The sequence below is a fragment of the Gasterosteus aculeatus genome, chromosome 1, assembly GCF_964276395.1.
Source record: "Gasterosteus aculeatus chromosome 1, fGasAcu3.hap1.1, whole genome shotgun sequence".
NCBI classification, from domain to species: domain Eukaryota; kingdom Metazoa; phylum Chordata; class Actinopteri; order Perciformes; family Gasterosteidae; genus Gasterosteus; species Gasterosteus aculeatus.
The window spans coordinates 24,405,963-24,419,797 of record NC_135688.1 but is presented as its reverse complement, the minus strand read 5'-3'; the positions used below and the strand labels follow the sequence as shown (position 1 = coordinate 24,419,797).

General features: G+C 48.1%; 2 protein-coding genes across 34 annotated transcripts in view; one reads left to right on the top strand and one right to left on the bottom strand.

The window, feature by feature from the left end:
• LOC120825083 (peripheral plasma membrane protein CASK) overlaps window positions 1-9,451 on the bottom strand; it is a 31,993-nt gene extending 22,542 nt beyond the window's left edge. For 20 of the 30 annotated variants that reach the window (XM_078098179.1, XM_078098180.1, XM_078098184.1 and 17 more), the window contains exons 1-2: window positions 8,192-9,400; window positions 553-665 (exon numbers count right to left, since the gene is read on the bottom strand). In XM_078098179.1, the coding sequence (XP_077954305.1) occupies window positions 553-665; window positions 8,192-8,256 (178 nt within the window). In that variant the 5' untranslated portion in view covers window positions 8,257-9,400. Of the gene's footprint in view, window positions 1-552; window positions 666-5,724; window positions 6,004-8,191 lie in introns of those variants that run through there. The other 10 variants (XM_078098182.1, XM_078098192.1, XM_078098190.1 and 7 more) reach the window with 4 other exon arrangements.
• A 983-nt stretch (window positions 9,452-10,434) lies between these two features.
• On the top strand, window positions 10,435-13,620 carry cenpl (centromere protein L). Of its 4 annotated transcripts, none has more exons than XM_040186602.2 (5): window positions 10,435-11,301; window positions 11,841-12,018; window positions 12,135-12,389; window positions 12,475-13,062; window positions 13,148-13,620. In XM_040186602.2, the coding sequence occupies exons 1-5, from the start codon at window positions 11,282-11,284 to the stop codon at window positions 13,220-13,222; spliced, it is 1,116 nt and encodes a 371-aa protein (XP_040042536.2). In that variant the 5' UTR covers window positions 10,435-11,281; the 3' UTR covers window positions 13,223-13,620. The 4 variants fall into 4 exon arrangements, with proteins under 4 accessions (XP_040042536.2, XP_077954327.1, XP_077954329.1 ...); XM_078098203.1 differs by having other exon boundaries at window positions 11,151-11,301; window positions 11,880-12,018; XM_078098201.1 differs by having other exon boundaries at window positions 10,986-11,301; window positions 12,475-13,620.
• Window positions 13,621-13,835: the final 215 nt, after the last annotated feature.

The window sequence follows — 13,835 nt, the reverse complement described above, 5'->3', positions numbered from 1 at the left end:
TAAAATTTTTTTTTTGTAATTTTTGTAATTTTTAGCTTTTTACCTTCCGGATTCCTTCAGACAGATAAATATTCACTCAATGTTTACCGACTCAGTCAAGAATTCCCTTCATCACACATCAGAAGCACTAAATGTGACGTACACATCTCTCTGGGTGAGTAAACCGTGTGCCGTCCTGGTGCAGCGGACCACGGCTAGTCGTCTTCGAAGATACCAAAACCTTTTTAATTTTCAAGTGAATACATTTAGTATTCACATTAGTGTGAAGAAATACTAAAAAAAGGTCCAAAAATATTTTCGGACAGATTTTTGTTTAAAAAAAAAAAAAAAGGTGTGAATGGTCATTTCCTTGTCTTGCTGTTCTTGGCTACTAGGCTTGTGTCTGACTGGGGCGCCGCAGATGGTACATGGTGAACGCCAAAGAGCCACAACACACACACACACTTTGTCTCCATCCATTTCACTCACACACACGCACACGCACACGCGCACACACACACACACACACGCACACGCACACGCACACAGCGTCGGGTCCGCCGTGCTCCTCACCTTCGGTGCTGAGGCCGGGGCTGGAGGTGAAGCTGGCCACGTCGACGATCTTAACGGCGAACTGCTGGCCCGTGTCCCTGTTGATGCAGCGCCGGACCACGCTGAAGGGGCCCCTGCAGCACAGACACAGGCAGGTTAGTGACGGACACCTGCGAGGAGAACACACCGGACCCCCCCCCCCCCACTCTCCCCCGCCCGGATAAGAGTTCTCGGTTTCAACACACACAAGGGTGAGTTTGGGTTAGCACAAACACGTGTGCGGCCGCCCCTGCCCAGTACCGCTTCTGAAAATATTCTGGATTCACAGCGGGTGGTTCCCCCGCCATCGGGGCCGGGCTCGTGCCAGAGGGAATTACAGAGCAGCACAGCTGTAAAAGCTAAAATAAAAGGTTCACTATGGAGACCTGAGCGAGGGAGACCGACACAAACGGGTTTATTCCTGACCTCGGTCCAACAGGATCCTTGTGATTGTTGAATAAAAAGAGATGTCTCCCCTCATGTTTAGGTGGCTTCTGAAACCAGCTCTTTAGCACAGGAACGCACATTTATTTTTGCAATGAGGCATTTCCATGAGAACACACTTTTTTTCATGTACGAATCCCGTTGATAGTTAACGTACCGTACAAACTGCTCACTTTGTGATCTGAAAACAATATCAGCAAACAATGCGTCACGATATATTAGACTTTACTGATGTTTAGGTTGGTTCTTTGCTCTTATTAAGCAGTAAAGAGTGTGCCAGAAATGCGGTTTCTATCTCTGTGGATAAGATGCAGATAAAATAGTATTCAATGGTCACAGTCAACCACCATAAGTATAAGTTGCAAATGTCTTAGTTATTGTTTGCACTTCTTATTCCCGTATAATTCTTTTGGGTGTGTTACTCAAAACAGACATTTGACGGTTTGGACAAAGCTGGACCTTCCTGCAGACCTTCTGGGACTATTTGCACATAGTCAGAGCCCGACTGAGCCGCGCTCCAAACGTACACACAGAAACCACCATTTCTATTTCATTGGTCTCACAAGCACAAAATGATTCGCTCTCACGGTGCCCAGCAGTGACCGGCACTGAAAGCTGAGACATTTGTGGAATTTGTGTCTCCTAGCCCACTGAGACACAGACACACACACCCCTGCAGAGTTACAGCTGTCTCTACAGCTCTCTGAGGCTGAACCAAATGCTATTGGACACACACACACACACACACACACACACACACACACACACACACACACACACACACACACACACACACACACACACACACACACACACACACACACACACACACACACACACACACACAGGTTGCCATCACATGAACCCGTGTGACGGCGGCCGTGTGCCTTTTGGGAGGACCGCGTCTCCGTCTTGCACATCTGCTGTAATGATTAACCCACACAAACACAAACAAAAGGCAGGCAGCATGTGCACGCGCCGGGCCGTGACACACAACACCCACTCAGAGTTCACTGGGGCGCCGCAAATGATCCGAGAACCCCACTCACACCCCCCCACCCCCTCGGTAGATGTGTCCCAGCAGCTGGGTTTCCAATCAAAAAAAAAAAGAGGCCCATGAAATGTGTGGGAAGCTTCATGGGTGCGTGTTGGAGCATGTTTGAACAGCGCTGGAGAACAGAGGAAAACAAACAGTCCATGTTATGGAAAGTCCTTGGTGTGCATTTAAGGTTTACTACTTTACTACAGATACATGCATGTGTACCAAGCTGCACGTCTCTTTTCTGTGTCTGACCGGTGAATGTTTGTAAGACACAACAAAGGACCGGGGGGGTCAGGCCCTTCTTTGTACCCATCTAATCCACGTCAATAAAGCTCATTACGGCCATGAAGCAATGAGGTGGGGGGGGCTGAACCTGCCGGATTTCAGGCATCAACCCCATTTGTAATCTTGGCTGTCGTTTCTAGAGAGCCAGCCGTTCCTACAACAACTACGCGTCGCAAGAAAGAGGGTGCAGAGTCCCCTCAATTTCATTTAATATTAGAACATCTGGAATAAGTCAAATGAACAGCCATTCATGTACAGTAGCCGTCATAAAAAAGGTTTGGTGAGAAAGAAAGCGAGTGGAGGAGCGAGAGAGTTTGAGCGCGAGGAGGCAGAGAAGGCCGCGTGCCGTTATGACATCACCGCAGCTGTGCCGAGGGAGCATAGAAGGAAAGACACGCCCCCACATGGCTGACATCCGACAGCGGCAGTCATCAAACATTAGCCCAGAGCATCAATCTCTGGAGAGCGCTCCGAGGCTCATTTCCAGTCTATGGAAATCACAGACCGGATATTAGGTGTCTTTTCAACAGCCAGGCAGGCCAGGAGCCAAACTTCCCCTCAGGCCTCGGCCTGCCTGCCCCCCCCCCCCCCCCCCCCAAACCCCCAACCCCCCAACCCACATCCTTTCCCTAAACAGCGACGGGACACATCTGTAACTGCAGCCGCAAAATCACCTGCTCTGCTCTCCTGAGAGCGACCATCTTTGCTTAAAAGGAGCACTTTGCTTTTTAGCCGAGGTCAGCATCCAGGGGGTGTTCGGGGGGGGGGAGGGGGGGGCTGTTTGCTCAAACGCCAAGCAGTTTATTTCAAGTTAAATAAAGTTCAGCGCTGTTCACCATTAGCACTGTGAATGTCTAAGCAGCAAGAATAATCCAGAGAGCTTACTTATGCAAAGACCCCTTTGAATATTAGTTTGGGGGGGGAATTAGTATTCTGGCTGCAAATTGAAATGTAGAGCAGAGAGGGCCCAGGGAGGGGGGGGGGGGGGCGGAAGCTTTGGCAGAAAAGCCTTTTCTCTACATAAGTAAACCAGAGGAGGATCCAGGTTCGTCTCTGGCCTTGTAGTCTGGAGGATTCAACTTTTACACCATTCCATCTGCTGTGACTGGCCGTGGGCGGAGCCTATACTGACCACGAGGGGAGAGTGCAAACAAAGGCGGGAGGGGGTTAGAATGAGTATACAATCAAGAGTAGCATACTGTATCGGCGAGGCCATCTGGTGCAGGGGTCACGTAAATATACAAAATCCAATCACAAGTATACGTCAAATCCGAAGGCAGCCTGAAAATGCACAGGATTAATGTCACAAACATGACTCACTCCATAAAGCAGATGGGAGGATGGTATACTTTTATCGATCCCAGCGGGAACGGTGTTTTGCTGCAGCAAAGCTACGGCTCGGTAGATGCTTGCCAAGCTTGGGGGGGGCGGGGAGGAGAGGCTTGAGTCCCAGCTTATTTACATATGGGAGACTAGCACGAAACACATCTTCACATGAAAAAAGCACAAACACCAACCCAACCGTGGATTAAGTGATTCATGAAGCAAACAAAAGAACATGACAAAACGTCCTCCGCTTGTCGCTTCACTCTTGGGGAAGCGTTGGAGCCTCAGACTGAAGGAGTCATGTCAAATAGAATCCTGCCTGTGGCGTCACGAGTCGCCCCCCCCTGCAGCAGAGCACTGGATGTGGGAGATTTGTATGCTAAGAGGTTGCTTCCGTTTACGGGAGGGTGGGGGAGGACTTTCATCACAACACCAAAAGCTATGAAACCATGAGAGGAAATTCAAGATTTAAACTCGTCGCCGCAGCAATTTCATTATCCAAATCGGTGGAAGCCAGCAGGCCGATAACTTCATTGTTTCAGAATGAGTCGCACTTGGGCTCTAATGAGCACCCCAGGGCTGAAATAAAGAGCACTGTGACTCCCCAACAACCCAAGTCCCATTCAGACGGAATCATTACAGACAGAAATGGTTTAAACTGCTCCAGCGCAAACACTTACAAGTACAGCTGAACCCGCCCCCCCAAAACAAGCCTGTGGTTAGTGCATTACGTTGCCATCACATCATTATCCCATATTTACTGTGTAAATTACAAGACAATGAACATAAAATGAGCCAGGCCCCCACTGCCACGCCGGATCTGTAGCTCGTGTCATCTTTCCACGCAGCCAATCCAGTTGACACCTGACCCGTTTATTCCTTCGCGGTGAGTGACCATTTACATGCACGAGCTGGATATCAGTCAGGGCGGGTGCGCTGTGTAAACAGGACATCTTTTTGTTGGACAGAAGGGATCTCAAACAAAACCAGGGCTGCAACTAACGATTATTTTGATAATCGATTAATCGGTCGATTATTTCTTCGATTAATCGATGAATCGGATTTTTTTTTTAAACGGCATTAAAAAGCTTTAATTTCCAACCCTTTATTCTAAAACAGAACCTCAATTCGTCAGAACTTGTTCTCTATACTATACTCACAAACACACCCTCATGTTGACTTGAAGCATATTCATTAAATTATTACCATCATTGTAGTGCAAGTTAAGTAATTGCATACAGCTAAAAAACAACCAAGTGCTATGAGATGAATTTAAAATGGCATTTGTAAATAAATGCATTAGAGGCTTCTTAGTTGATTGAATGGATCACCATGTGTCTCCCTTTACAGGCATAACATCAACTACCGTATAACCCACAGTATATGCGCAAGCGCACTGGACTACCATGTATGACAGCATTAAAAAGTACAACACACAAAAATATATTTGTCAACAATAACCAACATGGGACAGAGCACAAAATATCAGACAACACATTGAAAAATGAATGGTCCAAAAGAGGCGAGTAAATAAAAACGTGTCTTAGTCTTGCTAACTGCTTTACTGCTGTTGTTAGCGCGCTAACGCTAGCTTGATCAGCTGGATGACGAGTAAACAGGAGGCTTGTTACGTCCCAACGGGACAACGTGGAGCGGGACCCCCCACACTCGCACACCTTAGACGACTAGTCGAACAGACGTCTCTCCCTGCGTCATGTGACTCACAACAACTGCCGGCTGCTCTTTCCTCTACGTCGGCTCGGCGCCTTTATTTTTATTTTTGCTCCGTGCGCATCTCCGCAACTCATTGAGTGACGTAATAATCGCGCGACAACTAATCGATAATGAAATTCGTTGCCAACGCTTTTAATAATCGATTTTAATCGATTCGTTGTTGCAGTCCTAAACAAAACACCACAGAATTCGCATGAAAACAATCCACACTCTGGTTTACAGGTGGACACAGAAGCAGGTTACTTCCTGAAGGTGCTATCGGGGAAATAAGATCAAAACAGAAAATGTCACACACAGGTTTCATCCAAAGGAAAATGACTAACCGTCTGTCTGTGGAAATCACCCTAAACATGGCTCTCTTCACAATCTAGAGTTTGGAGGAGACGACTGCTGAACGAGGACGGCTCTCAATCCCACCCGGCTGGGCTGCTGCTCTCCCACACAAGCCGATCAGGGACAATAATAGACAACTTCTCCGAGCAACAATAGGAGGGACCGACGGGATAATAGGGTTAATGTAGAAGTTTGAAAAGGAGCCGAGGTCAAAGGTTGGCACGAGGCCCACAGGTTTACAATGGCACCGGGATCATCCAGTAATCCGAGGCAAATCGCCATGACGACCCTTAGAGTACAAGTCACGAGGTAAAGGGGTAACTTGTTACAACAAATGTACAAGGGATTACATTACCTCACCCATTGTCTGGATTATAGTACTTTTCAATTGACGAAACATTAATCTCAACGCCACCTTGTCTCTTTAAATCACCACCATACGTTTCATCCCAGCTCGACAGATAAGTCTCGGAATCGCGTGGATGAACGCGATATACGCTATGAAGGTCAGCAGGATATCGATGTTATCAATTCACTTAATCCCAAATGGCCGGGCTTCCGTTTAAAAAAAACAAAACACTTTGGCTAAATTGTGGGAGCAGAAATATTCTCTTACCACAAACGATTATGATAGTTTCCTGTGGCTACAAAGCATTTTCCATTTCATCATTTTAATGAACCAACAAATCCTCGGATTTCAGTTGCGATGTCCACTAGCTACAGTAGTGGTAAAAGTAAAACCTGTGGGGGGGGGAGCACACACACAGACACAGTGGGACATAGCAGAGTGCTGCGGTCAATGCCGTATGCCATTATTTATACCCTTAGCCTCGGGGCCATCCCATTCCCAACTCCACTTGTCTCCATTGATACATCTCAGCTTCCCTTCCCACCTCTGGGCTGAGGAAAAATGCCCCCCCCCCCCCCCCCCCCCCCCTTGCAAACCATCCCAAGACAACAGGACTCGACACACTTGATCCATCAGCTGCAGTTCCACAACAGAACAGGCAGAATACGAGGGACGTTTCTGGTCTTTTGGGTGACATCATAGCTGTGGCATGAGTCTTCTTTACTAAAGCTCAAAACAGAGTATTGTCCACTCATGAACTACTCCTCTGCGGTCCTGCCGGGATCTTCTCCTGGAATGCACAGCTGCTCAAACATTCACGTATTGGCAAAACCCCCATTTATAAGTGTCTGTTTAGGCCTACAGGGAGCATCAAATTTAAGGAGTTTACCGTATTTCTTATTATAAAATACAGCCGGGCGGAATCGACCTCGACAAATGTGGCCTTACATGCAGGACGAACTGCTAGGACCTGTTGGTGTTTGCAGAAAATACATTATATATACGCTGGCATCTGCTGCACGCCTCACATGCAAAACGCTTCTCATCTGACGGCTAAGGTGGATAAAACTCAAAGAACATCAATATTGTATGATCCGCCCGGAGATTCGACTTTCCTGTATTTACCACCTTCGCCGGCTTGTTTTTGACAATTGCAACTATTCAAACTCGTGTGGCTCCATATCGGCGTACTGGGACTGCAAGGTAGAGGTGCTCGGACCACCCATCCATTAGTAACCAAGACAACAAGTCCTCGGATAACAGGGCCTGAGGACTTGGAGAGAGTGCGGCTCTCTTTTTTCCCCCCAAAGAAATCATTTAATGGCCCCTCAGACCTTTAGTGGGTGAAGATTAGAGGGGGGGGGGGGGGGAGACTTCCTGGTAGTCCAGGACGGAGATGGGCTTTTCGGCTTTCCCATCTCGCTTCCAGCGGGATTTGGGGAGCCATCTCGGACAACGCGAAAAACACAACTGGTGCATGGAAAAAGTTATGACTCCTCCGACTGACACATTTTAAAAGGAGGATTAGGAGGAGGAGAATCCTGCATGCAGACATTTTAGATGTGCAGCCAGAGGATTTTCCCACATGCACCGCGTCTCACACCCTGACTGCCAGTATGTCAGCCAACAATGAGAATAATGGCTTGACCGAAAGTAATAAATGGCATCAACGTAGACATACGGTTAGCACTCGGGAGGGTGGTTTTTGTACAGCAATAAAAAGGTAGAAGATCACCAAGACATGTAATTACCGCTCCATCTGTTAATCCTGCATTCAAATGAAATCACGTGTGACACACATTCCTGCACCGTTTTATGAATTCACTTTCTTGCATGGAGGTCGCGATGGCATGCTCAGTCTGCAACTCCTAATGTTTTAGGTAACAGTGTGTTTGCCATTTGTGTCAGATATCAAGCTTAGTGGTGAGGAGCGACCTCACCTCACCCACCCAGCCCGTGAACGTTCCCCTTGGAAGAAAAAAAAAACCCTGCAGGCCTGCAAATAAGAACAGATGCAGCAGTGTGCAGACAACAGAGGAAGGGAAATAAGGGAAAACACCCCAAACAGAGACCAGCCAACAGATGGAGGAATGGAGGACGGTACTTACTTGCCAATCACCTCGCACAGCTCGTAGACATCCTCGAACAGCACGTCGTCGTCCGCCATGGTCATTCGGGTAAACGAGGATGCTCTCCTCAAGATCGCCCACCCACGCGATTTTTTTTAAAGGGGGGGGATTCCTGGTTATTTAAACCCCCGCCACCACCACCCCTAAATGAATGTCAGTGTCAGTGGAAAATGAGAAGAAAAGAAACAAAATCAGTAGCCGCTAAAGAGTCCCAGGTTAGCCGGCTAGCCACATTAGCTGGCGTCCGAGGCGGTCACTCCGCGGCCCCACCTTCCGTCGAGTCCCCCCGGCAGGTCGGCTAGCCAGCGAGCTAGCTAAGTAGCACCCACGGAGCTGACCCCGGGGTGCGGAGATTTCCTCGCTCGTTTGCAGCGGCACACCCCTCCTCGCATGCCTCGGGGCGGGGGGGGGCTTCTGTGTCTCTCACCGTCGGGTACCGCCCGGTGTCGGGACTCCCCTCGGCGGCATCCGCTGACGGGAGGCTTTTCCGCAACGAACCGAGATGCTCGCTTTCACACCGCAAGCTAATGGAGCGCTTGAAAAAAAATGGTCGGCTAGCTGGGTTAACGGGAGCTGGCTGTCGATGGGAAATAAACCGACGGGCTCGCACCGTACCCTCGTACCAGGGATGGCTTATCCCCGCCGACAGCGTAGCGTGTGCTGGCCGCGATGCGCTTCAGCACCGCAAACCCAAACGGGAGACCTCCGCGTGCATGTCGGCGACTACTCCGTTGCATACGTCGCATGTGCTTTTTTAAAAATAATACCGTGTTTCCATAAATAAATAAAAAAACACTGCCGACCCTTTGCTCCGGCGCCCCCCCTGGCCGCTACTCTGGCTTCGGATGCTGGCTGGCGTCGACTGGCCGTTTTCCTCCGACTTCCAGAAACGCCAAGCCCCTCCCGCTGCATATGTCGTCCGAGGAAACTGGTCCGACCCGAGCCGGAATGGTGCGGGCGAGCGGGGCTCGGACCGGACTGGCGCCGCGGCGTCAGTGGAGCCAAGATGGCGTGCGGCGAAGGGGGCCGATTTGGGTGCAGTTTCCTAATCCCCTTCCGACGGTTTGCATCCAGAGTGTCGCGCGCAGGCGTCGAAGCATCCAAAGCCCCATCACCTTACGTCAGCTTTTCCCCGTCTAATGCAGTTCATTCCGGTGTCGTTTCCACTGACGGTAAAGCGTATTTCCCACGCATTGACGGTGCATTTGGAAAAGGATATTGGAAATTCCCAAGGGGCTCTGTCTGCAAAACCGACCCTGCAAAGTCTATTCTTTTCAAAATAAGACAATGGGATGGGGGCACAGTCGATTCTGAGCATTCTGGTGTTCAACTCTCCCCGTTGGAAATGATGTGATGATCCAGCTAATTTGTTATTGTGTTGTTATGAAAATAGTGATATTTTGACACAGGATTAAGTGGATTTACTTAGTTTTCGTGTGATCATCCTGCAGGTGCCTGTGTGGGTGCAGGAACGCAGGTGGAATTTACCTCAGGTGTTGGAAGACCGTCCCTGAGATGTGTCGGTGACGCCCCCTGGAGGTGATTAAACTAATTACACACCTCCCTCTGCTCCATTTTGGGCATCCTCTCATGAAGAACACTGAGAAACAAAACTACAATAACGATCGCTTTCGTGTACAACAATACTATATAGTATTAATGTTCAATACGACTATTATATGTCTAACCATACAAATATAACAGTCATGATATTACCTATTGAAATTCAAGATTAGGAAAAACGACCTATTGAGTCACTCAAATACTGAGGACAAAAAAGCACCAAGCGTTTCTCCCAGCCTGCCAGAGACCACACACGAAGTGTCGAAACGAAATAGAGCCGAGCTGGTATACACGTAAACAAATAAACCCCACAAGGCAACAGCAAGAAGGAGAACTCATCCATGCACACAGGAATAAACAAAGACATCTGGTGCCACTAGAGCGCGCTGTACTCTTTTGGCGCACCCGTTTCCATGGCGCTGCATCCCTTTTTTTTCTCGCTCACACATCATCATCGTCATCAGCGAGCCTCCCCCATTGGCTGAAATCCAGTCCAAATCCAACCGATAATCCGATTGGCTGTCGATGTGGTCATCTTACTGTGTGCATGGCGGTGCATGCGCGGTTAATCAGCCCGTCATTCAATAGGATTCACAGGGTGCTTGCAGAAAAAAAGTGACCCACAAACAAAGGCGCTGACAAATTTACAGTGAGGGAAAGTGGAGGATTAGAGATATGAGCGCTAAGAATGGAGATAAAGAAATTACATATGGGAAAGCACCATACATGGGGAGGGGTTGAAAGGGCACAGTTTCCATGGTAACCGGAAAGGGGAACGGTTTTGGTGGTTGCATGTACAACTGGCTTTCAGTGGGACATGCGCACACACCATCGCATGTTGCAGTGATTTACGTTCATCCCAAATATAATTTTTGTCTCCAGATTAGAAGGTTCCAATACTGTGAAGAAGAGGAGGGGAAAAAGCACCTTCTTTAGCAGCTGAATCCCAAGAGAAGAAATGCCCACACACCTTACAGCCTCCTCGACCCATCTGAAACACTGATTGGTTTTATATTTCACCCATTCAAAATAATCCTTTAAACCATATATTGTCTTTTGAACTTTTTTAGAACAGTGTTCAATTTTAATTTGCTGACTGTGTGAACGGTGTGAATCAGTTTAACAAAACATTATTGGTTCAAGGTTAATTGGGTATGCAATGCAGCAGAAAAATATGATTTGATTTCTTGATTCTGATAATAGTAAAAAGTATTTTTCACCTAACGCTAAGTTCCCTTCCATTATACATATTTATCATTAAAAGCGAGCCTTTTTTAACGTGTACGTTTTCTTCACTTGTTTTGTTTGTTTTCTTCTGGTATATTACGTTACTTAATCCATTTTGTTTAATTTATTTGGAAAAGATCTAGTTGTGAAAAAAAAATGAAACCGTCACTTCCGGCTGTGACGTGATTGGCTGATTCTAACCGCGCAGACTGCTGGGAAAGCGCGACGTTCAAATCTGTTTCCGGTTTCTGTCTGCTTCGGCCGATTAACAAGCCAGACATGGAACGACATCAAAACAGGTACAACTCTATCTTACTAATCACCCTCTTAAAATATTATTTTCTCAAGTACGTTTTCATTCGCAAAAAAACAAACAAAAGAACGCCACAATTGGTGGACGTCGGCTGTGCGGCCTTTATAGCATCGATGCTCGTTGCGCTCGTCCGTTTGAAGAGAATGTCGCGCAACACAACAATAAGCGAGCCGTTTGATTTTGCTTTTTTTCCTACGAAGGACACACGCGTGTCACGTGTTTGTAATTAGCGTACATATATTGACTACTCAATTCTAGAGACACACGTATTGTATTCATCGAACGTTTCGTTTTAAATCGCAATGGATAGTCTTGCGTTGATACGTTGTTGTGAGAAAGTAATGCTTTCCTGTGTGTAATCGGGCTGATGCCGCCTCGGCTTTATTAAAAACCCGCGGTCACTACAGCTTAACCCGCAGAAACGGGGGATTTCCACCCTCTCTTCCTCAAAGAGCACTGCTATTACAAACTGGAGCAGTGAACCCCAAATGGAGTTAATGTGATGGTCTGTGTGCCCCTTTCCAGAGAGACAAGGACTCCACGCAACAATGTTGTCGTCCACAGGAGGAGGAAAAGCAAGAGCTACCGGCTGTCGTACCGCAGCGGCCTCGGTGCCGCCGACTCACGCCTCGGCTGGTCTCCGGCATTGACGGCACGGAGACTCAACACCAGCAGGAAGGCCGCAGGGATAAGCAACATCGCCGTGAGTTGGTTCTCTTCTCCCCCCCCCCCCCTGTGTTTTTACTCCAACTAACATGTGTCAATCGGTAGCAACTCATTGTCCCCCATCCTCTCCATTGCTCCGCCCTTGTCCCAAAGGAGAGGGTGGATCCGGGGCAGCTGGCCTTGCTGGTGAAAACGGAGTGGCAGCTGTCGTACGTCACTCCTCTTCATCAGTTCAGACACACCCAGCTGAAGAGCTACGCCCGGCAGCTCTCTGCGTTCATCGCCGCCGGGAAGCAGCAGGGTTTGGCGGTTGAGGTGGAGGGCTTGCAGACGACCTTCCGGGTCTCCTTCTCTCTGGTGCAGGGGATGACACAGTCGGACGAAGATGCCGAGAGCGTCCTCGTACAGGTATGCGACGTGCCTCGCGGGGTTATGGTGTCGATTGCTCCCTCCCGCCTGCTGCTGTTTCTCACGGTTTCCTTTTGGACCATAGATCCACTCAAAGCGGCTGTTTGCCAGGCAGGACGAGCCGCAGAAGCCAGTTTGGAGCGGCTGGCTGACCTGCATCAACGGCAACCCCGACTACCTGCGCGCGCTTCCAAAGGACTTTGTCTGCCTGCCGCTGTTTGGCTGCAGCGGGGCCGACGGACTCTCCGCGTTGGTCAAGTCGTGGTTCCAGCAGTCCTTCGACTGCTGCTTCGGCCTCCTGGAGATCAGCCACACTAGCCTGCAGTGGCTGATGGCGTTGTGGACCAACTGCCACGCGGAGTCCGGCATCCAGCACCTCAAAATGATCTGGACTCTTCCGGCCACGCCACCGCTGCAGGTCACCTACACGGTCGACCCGGAGGACGCATGGGAGCTGTGGAGCAGCGTGAGGAAGGGGAAAGGGGGAGGTGGTGGTGGTGAGGAGGAGGAGGAGGAGGCGGGGGAGAACTATATCGACATTGAGGAGGTGACGAGCTTCATGCAGGGGCTGAAGAGCCACTTCTACAGACACTTCAGGTTGGATCTGTCAGCGGGAAGCCTGAACCAGGTCTCCACAGCTCTGGGCTCAGCCAAGTACAGCGGCAGAATGAAGGTACCATCCACACGAGAACTTTGTCAAATGCTAAGTGTATTTGCTCTGCTGATTTTTGTGAATGTTCTTTTTTTTTTTTTCTCAGATCTCCAACAGCCGATACATGATCACCACCCTGACGCTGCTGACCGAGTGCGCCCTCCTCAAAATGCCCATCTGATTGAACGGATACAGACTTTGATGCCACCAGAGAATACAATAGCAGCATTCATTTGGCAAAAGTTACTTCAATTGGTTCTCGTTTTTATTAGAAATGAAGCCAAACATTATTTATCTTTAATATTTAACATCAAATGACGAGAAATATCTTCCACAATATTCTCTTCCATGAAAAGTTTTATTCTTGCTCTGGTCATTTTGGTGTCGTAAAGCAAGAAATTACAGAAAGTCTTGTGGCCATGATGAATATTGAGGTAAACCAGTTTTGTTGTCTTTTTAATCTCTGCTGGTAAACATCCTTGGGTTCCATTTCTTATGAATGCGATCGCATGTGTATATACTTGTCTAGATGTACATTTTTGTAATTTATAAATAAAAGCAAAAAAGGTTTGACTGGCACATGAAGACATAATTGTTTAATACAAACCGCTTGTGACAAAATTCTCTATTGTGGCTGAAATTTAGACACCGTTTTGAATACTTAAATACTTATCTGGCTCTTATGGGTTTTGAGGTTCATGATTAGCATTTATTAATCATGAATAAACAGATCAAAAAGAGCCATTTGATTTGTCAGAGCAGTTTATTCAATGAATTGCCTTCATTTTGTATAT

Coding starts and splice junctions, on each gene's coding strand:
- cenpl (XM_078098201.1), top strand. CDS start 11,282: ATGGAACGACATCAAAACAG. Junction 11,302..11,840: donor ATGGAACGACATCAAAACAG/GTACAACTCTAT, acceptor GCCCCTTTCCAG/AGAGACAAGGACTCCACGCA. Junction 12,019..12,134: donor CAGGGATAAGCAACATCGCC/GTGAGTTGGTTC, acceptor CTTGTCCCAAAG/GAGAGGGTGGATCCGGGGCA.